General features: G+C 45.0%; 2 protein-coding genes across 2 annotated transcripts in view; both read left to right on the top strand.

Annotated features, from left to right (window-relative positions):
* LOC137537025 (zinc finger protein 27-like) overlaps positions 1 to 13,940 on the top strand; it is a 34,423-nt gene extending 20,483 nt beyond the window's left edge. The window contains exons 7-11 of the mRNA XM_068259181.1: positions 3,875 to 4,091; positions 8,351 to 8,455; positions 8,535 to 8,632; positions 8,729 to 8,924; positions 11,841 to 13,940. Coding sequence (XP_068115282.1) covers positions 3,875 to 4,091; positions 8,351 to 8,455; positions 8,535 to 8,632; positions 8,729 to 8,924; positions 11,841 to 12,802 — 1,578 coding nt within the window. The 3' untranslated portion in view covers positions 12,803 to 13,940. The remainder of the gene's footprint in view (positions 1 to 3,874; positions 4,092 to 8,350; positions 8,456 to 8,534; positions 8,633 to 8,728; positions 8,925 to 11,840) is intronic.
* Positions 13,941 to 18,172: 4,232 nt separating this feature from the next.
* Positions 18,173 to 18,820, top strand: part of LOC137537024 (zinc finger protein 208-like) — a 68,637-nt gene continuing 67,989 nt past the window's right edge. The window contains exon 1 of the mRNA XM_068259180.1: positions 18,173 to 18,192. The gene's annotated coding sequence lies outside the window, so the exon portion shown is untranslated. The remainder of the gene's footprint in view (positions 18,193 to 18,820) is intronic.

The following is an 18,820-nucleotide window of genomic DNA, read 5'->3' as shown; positions in this document are numbered from 1 at the left end:
CATGAGATTTATGCAAAGAGTCAGTATTTGCAGTGTTGGCCCTTCTTTTTCAGGACCCCTGCAATTCAACTGGGCATGCTCTCAATCAACTTCTGGGCCAAATCCTGACTAATAGTAACCCATTCTTTCATAATCACTTCTTTGAGTTTCTCAGAATTAGTTGTTTTTTGTTTGTCCACCTGCCTCTTGAAGAATGACCACAAGTTCTCAATGAGATTAAGATCTGGGGAGTTTCCAGGCTATGGACCCAAAATTTCAACGTTTTGGTCCCCAAGCCACTTAGTTATCACTTTTGCCTTATGACACGGTGCTCCATCGTGCTGGAAAACACATTGTTCTTCACCAAACTGTTGTCGGATCGTTGGAAGAAGTTGCTGTTGGAGGGTGTTCTGGTACCATTCTTTATTCATGGCTGTGTTTTTTGGTAAAATTGAGAGCGAGCCCACTCCCTTGGATGAGAAGCAACCCCACACATGAATGGTCTCAGGATGCTTTACTGTTGGCATGACACAGGACTGATGGTAGCGCTCACCTTTTCTTCTCCTGACAAGCCTTTTTCCAGATGCCCCAAACAATCGGAAAGGGGCTTCATCAGAGAATATGACTTTGCCCCAGTCCTCAGCAGCAGGGCTGCTCAAATCCGATCCGGGAGACATCCGGATAGTTACTATCCGGATATCTCCCACTAAACCTGGGCGGGGGGGGGGGGGTCAATCTTACCTGTCTGACGTCTTGTTTGTCCGTTCCTCTGCACCTCCCACGATGCGGTCCAAGCGGCGGTCGCGTGATTACAAACACTTCCTCCTTCCGGGTTGAAGGAGGAAGTGTTTGTAATCACGTGACGCGCGTGGAGTGCATCGTGGGAGGCGCTGAGGGACGGACGAAGAAGACGTCAGACAGGTAAGATTGACCGGGGGGGGGGGGGGGCACCCCACACAGGTTTACTGGACCCACCCCACACAGGTTTACTGGAAGATAGCCGGATAGTAACTATCCGGATGTCTCCCGGATCTGATTTGAGCAGCCCTACTCAGCAGCAGTGGTGCTCATCCGGATATCCGGGTAACCTGGATACCCGAACTTTTTTCAGCTATCCGACCGAATTCGGATTCCGGATACCTGGGCCCAAATCCGGATAGCTGCACTCCCAGCTGCAATCCCTGATATAAAGTATTATTACTGGTGGAAGAAACCACCAGAGTGATCTAAGAAATTAAAATACATATGTTGCCCTAATATTCTAAAGAGCCCTTTACCAGTAGGCGTGCTGTGATCTAGTAGTTGGATCAAACGCGCTTTTCCAGGGGCATGAGCACTGTGATAACATTGACATTTTTACCAAAGTGCAATCGCAGTGCCCACTGCAGATTTTGTGCCAATTCACTTAGGTAAAGTCAATAGGAGCACACAAAAATACGCTCACCAAGTGCTATTTCCATTCCATTTCCCTATGTTGCTTCAAGCCTCGTCTTCTCGTCTCCTGAACAATGCAAACGCACCACATGAAAGATCACAACTGCTCACGAAACGACATTATCAAACTAATGCAAGTTGCAGTTAGTGGAGAAGAAGGCTCTCTTAAAGAGACTCCGTAACAAAAATTGCATCCTGTTTTTTATCATCCTACAAGTTCCAAAAGCTATTCTAATGTGTTCTGGCTTACTGCAGCACGTTCTACTATCACCATCTCTGTAATAAATCAACTTATCTCTCTCTTGTCAGACTTGTCAGGCCTGTGTCTGGAAGGCTGCCAAGTTCTTCAGTGTTGTGGTTCTGCTATGAACTCCCCCATCCAGGCCCCTCTCTGCACACTGCCTGTGTGATATTTAGATTAGTGCAGCTTCTCTCTGTTCTATTCTCTTTTACAAGCTGGATAAATACGCCTCTGAGCTGGCTGGGCTTTCACATACTGGGGAATTACATACAGGCACAGCTGTCTGCACTCTGCAGGAAGAAATAGCCTGACACTTCAGTTGAAGATAGCTGCAGGGGGAAAGAAACACACAAACGATCTCTTGATATTCAAAAGGATGGCTGTATACAGCCTGCTTGTGTATGGATGTATTTTCTATGTGTGGACATACTGTACATCAATCTACTTCCTGTTTTGGTGGCCATTTTGTTTGTTTATGAACAAACTTTTTAAAACTGTTTTTAACCACTTTTAATGCGGCGAGGAGCGGCGAAATTGTGACAGAGGGTAATATAGGCTGACCAGGCGTCCTCTTTTGCCCGGACAGGTCCACTTTTTCTGACCTGTCCGGGCCGTCAGGGCGGGGTTTTGAAATGTCCGGGTAGGTAGTGAAGAGAGCCGTCGTTTAGGAGCTGAACAGGAGCCGGCTCTTTGGAGTGAGTCGCTCCACCAGCTGCTCTATGAATACTCCATGCGCCCCCTCCTACTCTTGTTTATTGGCATAGCAGGAGGCAGGAGCGTCTGTGTTGCCTTAGAAACAAGGCTCTCTTCCTGTTTCCTGTGGCCACGCTGTGAAACACGCTCTGTCCCTTTCCTTCTCCCCTCCAGCCAGCCAGTCTGCTCCAGCGTGCAGGGACACTTCACCCTCCCCAAAGCTGCTTAGCACAGCGTGGTGTGACATCCAGCCAATTGGTCCCTGGTGAGCTGTCTCTCATTGCGCTCTGCCTTTACTCCTTTCTCTGCACAGACACTCGCACACTGCTCATCGGACATCACCTCTCCCCCAGCAGTCCCCCTACCCCCCTCCCTCCTTTCATGCTGCTGCCTTAACCCTTGGAGCTCTGTTTTCTTACCATGCTACACTTAATTTGCAACATCAGGGTTTTTCTCTTGTGTTTTTAAAAGGTGGTCACTCACTTAGGTTTACACTTTTCTTACTATCTCCTGCAGTTTATTTGGCATATTAATATTTAGTATTTATAAAGCACCAACATCTTCCAACCACAGCGCTGTACACAGTATATTGTCTTGTCACTTAGCTGTCCCTCGGTGGAGCTCACAATCTAATCCCCACCATAGGCATATGTCTCGTGTAATGTATATATCATAGTCTAGGGCAATTTTGGGGGAAGCCAATTAACTTATCTGTATGTTTTTGGAAAGTGGAGGAAACCGGAGTGCCTGAAGGAAACCCACACAGACATGGGGAGAACATACAACCTACATGCAAATAGTGCCCTGGCTGTGATTGGAACCAGGGACCCAGCACTGGAAGGCGAGAGTGCTATCCACTACACCACCATGTAGAAAAAGGGTGTGTGGTCTGTGTTAATGGCCAGAGTTTAGGGCGCCAGAGCTTATGTGCCTATAGGCTCCTGAGCTGTAAACCCGGCCCTGAGGATGGCTCAGGACGGCTGATTCATTGAACGGCTCGCAATCCAGCTCATGATCAGTAGCTCATGACTCAGAACCGAGGGCCCACAGCATCCCCGGCATGCAGATCACGCATCAGACGTGACACAGATGGCACACACAGGCAGGAGTAAAGTAATGCAGGGCAACAAGTAACAGCAAGCGGCAAGAGAACGACAGGTAGACAGGACAAGGCAGAGCACCGAGCAAGCAACAAGCGGGCGGCAAGCAGAGCGGAACACCAAGGCAGAGCACCAAGCGGGTGGCAAGTGGCAGCCGGGGCGCCCTTCCGAAACGTCTCACAGGTACGGCTCACGCACACGCCAGCACTCCCACACTCCTGTGAACCTGCGACCTCCAAGCACACTGCTAAGGTCTTGTATATTTGGCCCCACCCATGACCACGCCCACATGCTGTTGTGATTGTCCTCTTTTTTGGAAATCAAAATATGGTCACCCTAGGTAATAGGAGATGTCCCCTAACGCACTGGTATGTTTACTTTTGTGCGATTTTAACAATACAGATTCTCTTTAATGTATGTCTCACAGGAACTTTATGTAGGCGTCTGTTTTCCAAATATGTTTATATTAAAAAGTATCCCTTCACCTCATATGGGAAGATTGGGGGCTTGCAGTTCCTCTCTTGTCCACAAGATGGTGTTTTCATCCATACCACGTGGAACGCACGGACGAGAAAGGGTGGAGCAACAGACAGGAAGAGGGAAGAAATATAGGGGAGACATTGCAGGAAGTGGCAGCGGAGAAGGTAATATTATTATATGCAGTGGTTTCAGCTAGTCTTTATGATTTGTAAGATACGATGCAGGCATGTCACTCACAGTGTGTTCAGTATAAGCTATTACATGAACTCTGTACTCTAACATACTGTTGAAGTGCTGATAACACAGGGATATGGGTTGTTCCTCGATCTTTTCTGTGATGTAAAGATTAGTACAGAGATAATCTTATATAAAATACAATATTGCAATCCCAGTTATCTGCTTAGGAAAGTGTTTTAAAGTTATAATTTGGTATCAGTGAGCCTGACTGGGTCCCGACTGGAGAAAAACTGTCAGTTCCATAGCTGAATATTAACTCTTTCAGGCAGGGAAAAAAAGAAAAGGAACATAAGTGTCTTGTTTGTACGTGTGTATAGTATGGTGTGTGTGTGTATGGTTACCACTGTATATACTCATGTCTATCGCATGATGTCACATGTCATCTCAGGTACACTTTAAAGAGAACCCGAGGTGGGTTTTAAGAATGCTATTAGGACACAGAGGCTGGTTCTGCATACTATCACCAGCCTCTGTGCCTGTACTGTGCCCCCCCCCCCCCTGCGCTCTGCTGTCCCCGAGAAAAAAACTGCTGTGCTAGCGACATGGCGACATGCACCTTGTCGCTAACAGGCTTTTTACCTTTGTGCTACCAGTCACCCCCACCTCCTCTATAGTGTCGCTCTCCGCCAGCGACCCTCCCCGCCTCCGTAAACGGATTGGAGGGAAGGGACGGAGGCGGGGACCGACGCTATAGAGGAGGCGGGAGAGCAGCGGTGACAGGCAGCACAAAGGTTAACAGCCTGTTAGCGACACGGTGCATGATGCTAGCACGCATTTTCTGTCCTGGGGGAAAGCAGAGTGCAGGGGGGGCCTGGGTACAGACACAGAGGCTGGTGATAGTATGCAGAACCAGTCTCTGTGTCCTAATAGCATTCTTAAAAGCATTCTCTTTAATCTCCCTGGCGGTTTATTTATTTTGCCAGGGAGGCTGCAATGTGGTTTTTTTTTAATTAAAAAAAAAATATTTCATGCAGCCAACTGAAAGTTGGCTGCATGAAAGCCCACAAGAGGGCGCTCCTGATGCGTACTTTCGATCGCCTCCGGCAATCGAAAGTAACAAGATAGGCCGCAATGAGCGGCCTATCTTGTTTCGCTTTCCTCGTCGCCATGGCGACGAGCAGAGTGACGTCATGGACGTCAGTCGACGTCCTGACGTCAGAGCCGCCCGATCCAGCCCCTAGCGCCGGCCGGAACTGTTTGTTCCGGCTGAGCTGGGCTCGGGCGGCTGGGGGGACCCTCTTTCGCCGCTGCACGCGACGGATCGCCGCGGAGCGGCGGCGATCGGGCAGCACACGCGGCTGGCAAAGTGCCAGCTGCGTGTGCTGCTTTTTTCAGAACCGAAATCGGCCCAGCAGGGCCTGAGCGGCGACCTCCGGCGGCATACCCCGAGCTCAGCTCGGGATTACCGCCAAGGAGGTTAAGCATACCATACCTTACAACTTTTGGAGGCAGGAAAAAGGGACAGAAAAAGTGGATGTGGTCATAAAATAATGTTGGCTTAGCCAAATGAACATGAACCTTCTAGCAGCGTGCCCTCTCTCCTTGAAGAAAAGAGCAGAGTCCTCCACTATTGAAGCCTCTGCTATTGATAAGGGGGCACATTTTATGCCATCTGTCGACTGTAAACCTGCACGGGGGGGTGGGGGACACAGTCCTCCCCCTATTGAAGCCTCCACTATGTATGGGGGGCTTCAGTGGCTTAGTTAAGATGCACCCATCATTCATTAAATTTGAAATGGAATATCTCTGTAACCATGCCAACTACAGACCCCAGATTTGGAGCGTAAGGAGGGGAGTCCTCTGTTCTTGTCAAATTGTAGACCCCTAGCCTTGTTGGTTCCTTTCTGAATATATAAAGCTATATCAGCAACCAGCAAGGCTAAGGGGTCTGCAATTTGACATGTAAGTAGCATGGGGGTCCCCTCCTTACCTTACATATCTGCAGTATGTAGGAGGCATGGTTATGGAGATATTCTGCTTCAAATTTAAGGAATGAGGGGTGCAGCTTCACTGGGCCACTGAAACCCCCTATACATAGCGGACGCTTCAGCTGTGGGCATTTCATACCTGCAGTCCAGTCTAAGGTCTGGCTTCTTTTACACTGTACAGGCAGCCCAGTTACATTCCCCTTCCTGCTTCAGTAATGAGCGGCACAGACTGGCAACAGCAGGTGCCTATTTTCTACATCTGCCCAGACTGAGTGAGTGACTGATAGAACACTCTCATCACACATCCACCTTGACAAAGCTTGTTTTGGTCTGTGTGGGGCAGCTGAGCCATTTAAGCTCAATGACACAGGTTAATCAATATGAAATAACATACAGTGGGTTGCAAACGTATTCGGTCCCCTTTAAGTTTTCCACATTTTGTCATATTACTGCCACAAAAATGAATCAATTATATTGGAATTCCACATGAAAGACCAACACAAAGTGTTGTACACGTGAGAAGTGGAACGAAAATCATACATGCTTCCAAACATTTTTTTACAAATAAATAACTGCAAAGTGGTGTGTGCATAATTATTCGGCCCCCTTTGATCTGAGTGCAGTTAGTTGCCTATAGACATTGCCTGATGAGTGCTAATGACTAAATAGAGTGCACCTGTGTGTAATCTAATGTCAGTACAAATACAGCTGCTCTGTGAGGGCCTCAGAGGTTGTCTAAGAGAGTATTGGGAGAAACAACACCGTGAAGTCCAAAGAACACACAAGACAGGTCAGGGATCAAGATATTGAGAAATGTAAAGCAGGCTTAGGCTACAAAAAGATTTCCAAAGCCTTGAACATCCCAAGGAGCACTGTTCAAGCGATCATTCAGAAATGGAAGGAGTATGGCACAACTGTAAACCTACAAAGACAAGGCCAACCTCCTAAACTCACAGGCCGAACAAGGAGAGCGCTGATCAGAAATGCAGTCAAGAGGCCCATGGTGACTCTGGATGAGCTGCAGAGATCTACAGCTCAGGTGGGAGACTCTGTCCATAGGACAACTATTAGTCATGCACTGCACAAAGTTGGCCTTTATGGAAGAGTGGCAAGAAGAAAGGCATTGTTAACAGAAGGAATAAAAAGTCCCGTTTGCAGTTTGCCACAAGCCATGTGGGGGACACAGCAACCATGTGGAAGAAGGTGCTCTGGTCAGATGAGACCAAAATGGAACGTTTTGGCCAAAATGCAAAACGCTGTGTGGCGGAAAACTAACACTGCACATCACTCTGAACACACCATCCCCACTGTCAGTAATGGTGGTGGCAGCATCATGCTCGGCGGGTGCATCTCTTTAGCAGGGACAGGGAAGCTGGTCAGAGTTGATGGGAAGATGGATGGAGCCAAATACAGGGCAAACATGGAAGAAAACCTCTTGGAGACTGCAAAAGACTTGAGACTGGGGCGGAGGTTCACCTTCCAGCAGGACAACGACCCTAAACATAAAGCCAGGGCAACAATGGAATGGTTTAAAACAAAACATATCTATGTGTTAGAATGGCCCAGTCAAAGTCCAGATCTAAATCCAATCGAGAATCTGTGGCAAGATCTGAAAACTGCTGTTCACAAACGCTGTCCATCTAATCTGACTAAGCTGGAGCTGTTTTGCAAAGAAGAATGGGCAAGGATTTCAGTCTCTTGATGTGCAAAGCTGGTAGAGACATACCCTAAAAGACTGGCAGCTGTAATTGCAGTAAAAGGTGGTTCTACAAAGTATTGACTCAGGGGGCTGAATAATTACGCACACCCCACTTTGCAGTTATTGATTTGTAAAAAATGTTTTGAATGATGTATGATTTTCGATCCACTTCTCACATGTACACCACTTTCTATTGGTCTTTCATGTGGAATTCCAATAAAATTGATGCATGTTTATGGCAGTAATGTGACAAAATGTGGAAAACTTCAAGGGGGCCAAATACTTTAGCAACCCACTGTATATAATCAATCCCAACAATTGGTAGTGCTAAAATGAAGGAATAACTTTTCTCAATAAAGGTAGAATTTTACTATAAATATTTGGTTGTTACACCTATGAGTAGTTTCAGGTCTGCATTAGTGGCAGGCTTGGTGAGCTGCATGCGTTTGTAAAAGAGCTGTTGGTGTCTACACTGTCATGAAGGCAAAATGATACACTGTCCCTAACCCATCATTGCACCTCTCTCTTTCCCTGGGTTCTGTTCCTTGCTCTCTTTCAGCAGAACACACTAGCAGGTGTAGCAATCAGCCAGCAGTACTTATAGGACACAAAGACCTCCACAGGGACTTCATGATGGAGAATCAGCCGCCCTTCACATCACTGGGTAAGAGGAGAGCAGTATGGAGGGTCCACCTAGATCACATAGGGGCAATGTACTCAGTCAGTGTGTATGTTTCCTACAGATGGATCCAGTAACAGAAACCCACCAGAGAAATGTACAGGTCCTCTTTACTCCCAAGATTGTTCACAGGAGCATCCCACCATCCCCCACCTTTCTCAGGTAGGTAAAGCTGACTTTCTAGAACTAGAAAGTGGCTCCTGCATGAAAATATATTCTTCTGTATAGACTATACTGGTCAATATTTTCTTGCTGCAGGAGGAAGAGCAGGTGATTATAAAAGTTGAAGTTAAAGAGGAAGAAGATGAGATGTATGTGTGGAATGATCAGCAGCCTACAGAGGAAGATGTAATGATGAAAACAATCAAAGAAGAAGAAGAGGAGACGTGTGTGGCTGGTGATCAGCAGTCTATGGAGGATGGAGACATAATGAGGACAATTAAATACGATGGAGGTAAGTAATAAACATTACATACAAAAGTACAGTTCAATGTTGCTTGTGTGAGTCTAAGACTGGCAGAGCTTCACATCCCCAGCTAAGAAGAGGCTAGATTATATGGGGTGACGCCCTCTCCATTCCTCAGTATAACATCATAGCACCAACACATGAGGAGGAGATACTGTACACCATATCAAAGGCCCATCTCCATTCCTCAGTATAACATCATAGTACCAACAAATGAGGAGGAGATACTGTACACCATATAAAAGGCCCATCTCCATTCCTCAGTATAACATGACAGCACCAACAAATGTGGAGGAGATACTGTACACCATATGAAAGGCTCATCTCCATTCCTCAGTATAACATCATAGTACCAACAAATGAGGAGGAGATACTGTACACCATATGAAAGGCCCATCTCCATTCCTCAGTATAACATCATAGTACCAACAAATGAGGAGGAGATACTGTACACCATATGAAAGGCCCATCTCCATTCCTCAGTATAACATAGTACCAACAAATGTGGAGGAGATACTGTATACCATATGAAAAGCCCATCTCCATTCCTCAGTATAACACCATAGTACCAACAAATGTGGAGGAGATACTGTACACCATATAAAAGGCCCATCTGCATTCCTCAGTATAACATCATCATAGTACCAACAAATGAGGAGGAGATACTGTACACCATATGAAAGGTCCATCTCCATTCCTCAGTATAACATCATAGTACCAACAAATGTGGAGGAGATACTGTACACCATATGAAAGGCCCATCTGCATTCCTCAGTATAACATCATAGTACCAAGAAATGAGGAGGAGATACTGTACACCATATGAAAGGCCCATCTCCATTCCTCAGTATAACATCATAGTACCAACAAATGTGGAGGAGATACTGTACACCCTATGAAAGGCAAATCTCCATTCCTCAGTATAACATCATCATATTACCAACAAATGAGGAGGAGATACTGTACACCATATGAATGGCCCATCTCCATTCCTCAGTATAACATCATAGTACCAACAAATGTGGAGGAGATACTGTACACCATATGAAAGGCCAATCTCCATTCCTCAGTGTAACAGCATCATAGTACCAACAAATGAGGAGGAGATACTGTACACCATATGAAAGGTCCATCTCCATTCCTCAGTATAACATCATAGTATCAACAAATGAGGAGGAGATACTGTACACCATATGAAAGGCCCATCTCCATTCCTCAGTGTAACAGCATCATAGTACCAACAAATGAGGAGGAGATACTGTACACCATATGAAAGGCCCATCTCCATTCCTCAGTATAACATCATAGTACCAACAAATGTGGAGGAGATACTGTACACCATATGAAAGGCCAATCTCCATTCCTTAGTATAACATCATCATAGTACCAACAAATGTGGAGGAGATACTGTACACCATATGAAAGGCCCATCTCCATTCCTCAGTATAACATCATAGCACCAACAAATGAGGAGGAGATACTGTACACCATATGAAAGGTCCATCTCCATTCCTCAGTATAACATCATAGTACCAACAAATGAGGAGGGGATACTGTACACCATATGAAAGGCCCATCTCCATTCCTCAGTATAACATCACAGCGCCAACAAATGAGGGGAGATACTGTACACCATATGAAAGGTCCATCTCCATTCCTCAGTATAACATAGTACCAGCAAATGAGGAGAAGATACTGTACACCATATGAAAGGCCAATCTCCATTACTCAGTATAACATCATAGTACCAACACATGAGGAGGAGATACTGTACACCATATGAAAGGCCCATCTCCATTCCTCAGTATAACATCATCATAGCACCAACAAATGTGGGGAGATACTGTACACCACATGAAAGGTCTATCTCCATTCCTCAGTATAACATCATAATACCAACAAATGAGGAGGTGATACTGTACACCATATGAAAGGTCCATCTCCATTTCTCAGTATAACATCATCATAGTACCAACAAATGAGGAGGAGATACCGTACACCATATGAAAGGTCCATCTCCATTTCTCAGTATAACATCATAGCACCAACAAATGAGGAGGAGATACTGTACACCATATGAAAGGTACATCTCCATTCCTCAGTATAACATCATAGTACCAACAAATGAGGAGGAGATACTGTACACCATATGAAAGGCCCATCTCCATTCCTCAGTATAACATCATCATAGTACCAACAAATGAGGAGGAGATACTGTACACCATATGAAAGGCTCATCTCCACTCCTCAGTATAACATCATAGCACCAACACATGAGGAGGAGATACTGTACACCATATGAAAGGCCCATCTCCATTCCTCAGTATAACATCATAGCACCAACACATGAGGAGGAGATACTGTACACCATATGAAAGGCCCATCTCCATTCCTCAGTATAACATCATAGTACCAACAAATGAGAAGGAGATATTGTACTCCATATGAAAGGCCTATCTCCATCCCTCAGTATAACATCATAGCACCAAAAAAATGAGAAGAAACCTACATCATATGAAAGAAGGTTCATCTCCATTCCTCAGTATGCATCAAGCCCCAGAAAATGTGTAGGTACTAAAAGTCCATTTGCACTCCACTCCCAAAGTACAGGACTCCCAGTTACACACATTGGGCTTGATTCACTAAGACAAATAGCATGCCTTTTTAGAGATAACACTCCTTATCAAAGTTAGAACGCCTTATCAGAGTAGCATAGCAAACTTAGGCCTGCTAATTGGCTATTACGAGAGCTTCACTCGTCCTGCCCTGAGCCCCTGCGGGTTCGTAGTTCTCGCTATGCTACTCTGATAAGGCACATTAACTTTGATGAGGCATGGTATTTGTCTGAGTGAATTAAGCCCATTGAATGGTATCTTGATAGTCATATATTTTTTCCCCCAATAGATGGACGCTATTTACAGAATATTATGAAGGAACGAGTTAACATCCCTCCAGATAATGCTGCAGAAGATAATGACGTCACACTAGGTTCTCCAGGAAGAATCTCCAATACTGGAAATACACATCACAGCCTTTACCATGAGGAGAGATCACCGGATTCCTCTAATCCTGAGATATCTTCTGAGAAGTCTTCAGACATCAATATAAGACTTTATAGTGAGATTAAAACTAAAGTTGGATTTAATGCTAAGGAATCTTGTTCTGGCGATTCACGTAGTGTCAGAGTTGAAGATGACAGGAAATTTCAGTGTCCAGAATGTGGTAAATGTTTTGCTAAGCGGTGCCGTCTTCTAGTACATCAGAAAACGCACTCAGACGAGAAGCCTTTTTCATGTTCAGAGTGTGGGAAATCTTTCCGTACGAAAGGAAACCTCGTTATACACCAGGGAGTTCACACTTGTGAGCGTCCTTTTTCATGCTCAGAATGTGGGAAAGGCTTTCCCTTTAAAGGAACCCTTATTGTACATCAAAGAACGCACACAGGCGAGAGGCCTTTTTCATGTTCAGAATGTGGGAAATCTTTCCGTACGAAGGCAATGCTCCTAAAACACCAGGTCCTTCACACTGGTGTGCGCCCTTATTCATGTTCAGAATGTGGGAAATGTTTTACCCACAAAGGACACCTTATTACACACCAGGTCATTCACACTGGTGAGCGGCCTTTTTCATGTTCAGAATGTGGGAAATCTTTCACTGTGAAGGCAAACCTCCTTAAACACCAGATCCTTCACACTGGTGAGCGCCCTTTTTCGTGTTCAGAGTGTGGGAAATGTTTCAGCCAGAAAGCATCCCTACTTAGGCATCAAAGGATACACACTGGCGAGCGGCCATTTGCATGCTTGGAGTGTGGGAATACATTCACCTTCAAAGAAAACCTTATTAAACACCAGAAAACACACAGATGAGTGTCATTTTCTGGTCGAAATGAGATTCTGAATTCCAATATTATGAGACACTGAAAAGTAGAGCAACCAGTAATAAGCACAATCCATAGCCATGGAAGTAATGCAACCAATCTAAGAACACACATCCATGGCACACAAATATAGCAATAAAGCACTGCATATCAAAGTATATTCAAATGTCTTTATGAAGGGACTTATCCCATAATTAAATTAAAACCACGGGTGACAGTGAGACACAAGAGCACGACCAGATAGTATTTAAATACACACTCCAAATAACTGCATATGCGATCACTAACACGCCCATATATAGCTGCAGCAAGACTGTGAAGCAAGCAGGCAGTGAGAGTAAGTAAAAAATCTCAATGTGGACTACAGCAGCACTTACCCAGGGGCTGATCTGATCGCCTCTGTACACTGACTGCTGCATCACTACTTCAATATGAGGTGATATATTGCTTTATTTATGTGCCATGGATGTCTGTGTTCCTAGATTGGTTGCATTACTTCCATGGCTATGGATTGTGCTTATTACGGGTTGCTCTACCTTTCGGTGTCTTATAATATTACTCAGAGTCTGGGAAGTCTAATGGCATCTCTGCCTAAAACCAGCCCACTTGTTAGGAGTCCTCTTCTACATGTTTGCACCTGCTGTTGGTTTTCCTAGGGTGTTGCATTACCTCTGCTCACCAGCAGGTGGCATTTTGCTACTCCTTGTGGATATTATTTTGCCTGCATCTTCTTGGTTTACCTGATGGTTGCTCTCTGCTTGTGGAGTTCAGTACTTTCACTATCTACCAACAGGCGGCCCTCTGGCAACACGTCCTGGAAACAGGTTCACTGTGCCATCATCTGTTGCAATTTGCATTTAAGGACTCCACCCACATCAGAACTCCACCCACCTCAGAATTCTGTGAGAATCTCACTTTAGCTTGGCTCTACTGCTTGCCATCTTCTGTGCTCTCTGCTATGTAAGCTTATTCTGACCACCCGGCTTCCTTACTGGTTTCTCTGCCCTCGTGTTCCACCTGCTCTTAATGTATATGTTTGTATTATTAGTTAATATTAGGATTGCTGTTTCTTATGCTGGTTTCCCTCCGGGGGATTACTATTGTTCACTTGTTCATATTTCCACTGTTTGACAATAAATATATTTGTACTTATACGTATTGTATTCAGAGCAATGTAATCCACAAGGTATGCTAGGCAGGTTCCTGGGGCCTAGTTTGTGTCTTGGGGCCCAGCTGCCCCTACTTTCCCACCTCAGTCTACCAGAAGGTCTGTAGTGGGGAGCCAAAGCTACTACCTATTTCATCTTAAAGTGTATCTGAGATTAAGTAAAAGTACAAAATGTATACATCTCTTCCTCCAGCCCTCTTCGCCCTGATCACTCCCTTGCCACTGTCTTCTGGCTCCTGGATCCTCCCAGTGACTTTCCAAGCGCCCCCCCCCCCCCCCCCCGCTCGTTGCAGTTAGGAGCATTCTGCGTCTGTGCAGTACTACTGGGGTGTTTTGTTTTGGAGGGGGGTGAAGGGAAGGTAAGATGGGAACTCTTTGAATCAAGTCTGATCACTGCAATGCAGCTTTCCCGTATAATTGTTCTCCTGCGAAATCAACACTATGATATTGCTTAAAGTACAGGTGGTCCTTGCCTTACAAATGCCTGGTATGATGATGTCATTTTTGCACCAATCAACATGGAGACCTCAGTAAGCTTCAGAACAACATGAGACTCTCAGTGAGGTGAGTAATAGAGGTGGGGGATCACAAAGGGGACAGAGGAGGTCCAATGGGGACACAGATTATTAAAAGGGGACAGGTGGCACAAAGGGGGGCTGAGGAGACCTAAAGGAGGCACAGGTGGCCTAATTGGGTATTCCCATCCCAACTTATGAACAAATCCAGGTTAAGAATGAACTTACAATCCCTAACTCGTTTGTTAACCGGGGACTCCCTGTATACCTGTTCCGAGGCACAGCCACAGAGATATGCTGATGCCGGATCCTCAAACCTCTGTGCATTGCCCATCCCTCTCCTCGTGTTCCCTGGTCCCCGTAATCAGTCCTTGCAAGTTTTGGCTTTTGGATAAATAAAAATATTCAGACAGAAAGAGGCGGGCTTGTTGCAGTGTTCTCTCCTATCACCCTCCCATTACCTCCTCTGCCCCACCCCATTCACTACCTTGGGGGGGGGGGGGGGGGGTGATAGGCGGGAACCTGGCAGCAAGCCTTTTTTGAAAATATATTCTCCCTACCAAATAGGGAGGATGAAAGAGATGCAAATACTTGCAAGTTTATGCAAACTGTTATGCGAATATAAGCAGTTTGAAAATGGACCAATCAATTTAAACCCAGTTTTATATTGATCGGTCCATTTTGTAGCTCCATATATGTGCATACAAATTTTCTTGAATTGGTATCAACTCAAAAGTATTTGAATATCATTGATCATCCCTACCAGAGAAGCACCCTCTATATATATATATATGGCAGTAGCGTGAGCACACCTCCCAACTTTCTGAGATAACAAAGATCTGTACGTAAGTCCTGAAATAAGGATAAGTAAGGAAGAGATTAGGACAGAGGAAATTGGTTTCAAAACGGGGATTGTCCTTCCCTCTAAAAAGGAACAGCTGCAATCCCTGATATAAAGTATTGTTACTGGTGGAAGAAACCACCAGGGTGATCTAAGAAATTAAAATACATATTTGCCCTAATATTCTTAAGAGCCCTTTACCATTAGGCACGCTGTGATCTAGTAGTTGGATCGAACGCGCTTTTCCAGTTGCATGAGCACCGTGATAACATCGACATTTTTACCAAAGTGCAATCGCAGTGCCCACTGCAGATTTTGTGCCAATGCGCTTAGGTAAAGTCAACAGGAGCACACAAAAAAACAATCACCAAGTGCTATTTCCATTCCATTTCCCTATGTTGCTTCCAGGGCTGTGGAGTCGGAGTCGTGGAGTCGGAACAATTTTGGGTGCCTGGAGTCGGAAAAAAATGCTCCGACTCCGACTCCTAATGAATTTGTAACTGTAATTAAAATAGAAAGTATGATAAAATGTTCTATTTCTCAGATAATAGTCATTAAAAATAATGTATATATACAGTATATATACAGTAATAGCTGTGTTCAGTCCACAAAAATGAAATAAACCAATCAAAATTAGTTACTTGTGCTGCTTCAATAAAGCAGTCCCCGTATTTTTAAAGTCAGATATACACATCTGATTGTGACTGTACAGTATATATGATGTGTACACAGGAATCTCTTATATATACGAAATAACATCTATGCTGTAAGTATAAAGCCTGATATGTAGCCGTGTCACTAATAGAGATGGTCAATGAGATGGAAATAATTCTGCATTGATGCTGATTTATGCAAATGTATGCACTCTCTTTGCTCATGAAATCAAATAATTTTATATGTTGTTAAAATTTGGTTTGGTGGCTATGAATTAAAGGGTACCTGAGGCGAATTAAAAGAAAAGCTTTACCCATACCTGGGGCTTCCTCCAGCCCCCTTCAGGCCATTCAGTCCCTCGCTGTCCTTCTCCGCCACCTGGATCTTCTGCTATGAGTCCAGGTAATTCAGCCAGTCAGAGCAGTCTGGCTATGTGCCGCTTCCACAGCCAGGAGCGTTCTGCACCTGCACAATAGTGCTGCGCAGGGGTAGTACGCTCCCGGCGGCGGAGTGTGTGAATGCGCACTACGCCACACTGGCTCAAGTACCTGGACTCCTAGCAGAAGATCCTGGTGGCGGAGGAGGACAGCGAGGGACTGATTAGCCTGAAGGGGGCTGGAGGAAGCCCCCAGGTATGTATAAAACTTTAATTTCATCTGTCTCAGGTTTACTTTGTTACACATTAGTACTATACTCTACATATGCTCTCCCCACAGAGCTGCAGGGAATCCACTGAGAATGTTGTGCACATTGAACACAGAGGTGTTGTCCATCACCCATAAACCTGGTTCAGATTGTGCATGAAGAATGTGTAATAGAGGAAGAATCTCCTCATTCCCCTGCAGAGCACCTGCACATCACTCTAAGGCCCAGTGCACACCGAGCGGTTTTTGGAGCGATCCGCCGGCCGCATCCGCCTCTAAAAACGCTTGTCTAATGTATTGCAATGGGATGGTGCACACCGGCGGTTTGCGGTTTTTGCCAAGCCGCAAACGCGCCTCCTGCTGCGCGTTTGCGGTTTTCGGAAGCGTTTCGTCCTCAATGTAAAGTATAGGAAAAACGCAAACCGCTCTGAAAAACGCTAGTTCAGAGCGGTTTGCCAGGCATTTTTGCTACAGTAGCTGTTCAGTAACAGCTTTTACTGTAACAATATGTGTAATCTGCTACACAAAAACGCACGCAAAACCGCTAGGTATGTTTAGAAAACCTCTCTAAACATACCTAGAATCGCTCTGAATTCAGCTCCCAAAACCGCTAGCGTATTGCGGATCTGCTAGCGGTTTTGGTGTGCACTGGGCCTTACATGTACCCACAGTTACATTGCCTAGGGCCTGATCCATGCTCAGATTGTACATGAAGAATGTGTAATAGAGGAAGAATCTCATTCCCCTGCAGAGTACCTGCACATCATTCTTGCATCTACCCACAGTCACATTGCCTAGGGCCTGATCCATGTTCAGATGTGTAATAGAGGAAGAATCTCCTCATTCCCCTGTAGAGTACCTGCACATCATTCTTACATGTACCCACAGTTACATTGCCTAGCCCTAGGGCCTGATAGATGTTCGTTGTTCCGGTCTGTACCTTTTACAAATACTCTTACCAAGGACTAGTTTTAGTCTAAAGGGAATAAATATAGTAGTCTACATATCCTTCTCACTTCAGTTGCCTTGTAAAATTCCTAAGCGTTGGCAGTTAAGAGACGAATTTCACGTTACATACTGTTAATCAACAAAATTGAAATATGCAAATTAGAGTAGTCGGAGTCGAGGAGTCGGAGTCGGTGTAATCCTAAACTGAGGAGTCGGGGTCGGTGGATTTTTGGACCGACTCCTCAGCCCTGGTTGCTTCAAGCATCGTCTTCTCGTCTCCTGAACAATGCAAAAGCACACGAAAAATCACGACTGCTCAAGAAACGACATTTTCAAACTAATGCAAGTTGCAGTTAGTGGAAGAAGGCTCTCTTAATGTGTGTCTCACAGGAACTTTATTAAGGCGTCTGTTTTCCAAATATGTTTATATTAAAAAGTATCCCTTCACCTCATATGGGAAGATTGGGGGCTTGCAGTTCCTCTCTTGTCCACAAGATGGTGTTTTCATCCATACCACGTGGAACGCACGGACGAGAAAGGGTGGAGCAATAGACAGGAAGAGGGAGGAAGTATATAGAGGAGACATTGCTGGAAGTGGCAGCGGAGAAGGTAATATTATTATATGCAGTGGTTTCAGCCAGTCTTTTATGATTTGTAAGATGCAATGCAGGCATGTCACTCACAGTGTGTTCAGTATAAGCTATTACTGGTGCTCCTAGTGTTAGTTAATTAGCTGTAGGGTGTGCTGGGCATTGAGGCTGAGCCCACCGCTTATACATATTTACATGAACTCTGTACTCTAACATACTGTTGAAGTGCTGATAACACAGGGATATGGGTTGTTCCTGGTTCTTTTCTGTAATGTAAAGATTAGTACAGAGATAATCTTATATAAAATACAATACTGCAATCCCAGTTATCTGCCTAGGAAAGTGTTTTAAAGTTATGATTTGGTATCAGTGAGCCTGACTGGGTCCCGACTGGAGAAAAACTGTCAGTTCCATAGCTGAATATTAACTCTTTCAGGCAGGGAAAAAAGAAAAGGAACATAAGTGTCTGTATGGTTACCACTGTATATACTCATGTCTATCGCATGATGTCACATGTCATCTCAGGTACACTTTAAAGAGAACCTGACGTGGGTTTTAAGAATGCTATTAGGACACAGAGGCTGGTTCTGCATACTATCACCAGCCTCTGTGTCTGTACTGTGCCCCCCCCCCTCCCCCCAATGCTC

Source organism: Hyperolius riggenbachi, chromosome 10, assembly GCF_040937935.1.
Source record: "Hyperolius riggenbachi isolate aHypRig1 chromosome 10, aHypRig1.pri, whole genome shotgun sequence".
Taxonomy (NCBI): Eukaryota; Metazoa; Chordata; class Amphibia; order Anura; family Hyperoliidae; genus Hyperolius; species Hyperolius riggenbachi.
Note: the sequence above shows the minus strand (reverse complement) of the source record. Positions and strands in the feature narration are given on the sequence as shown.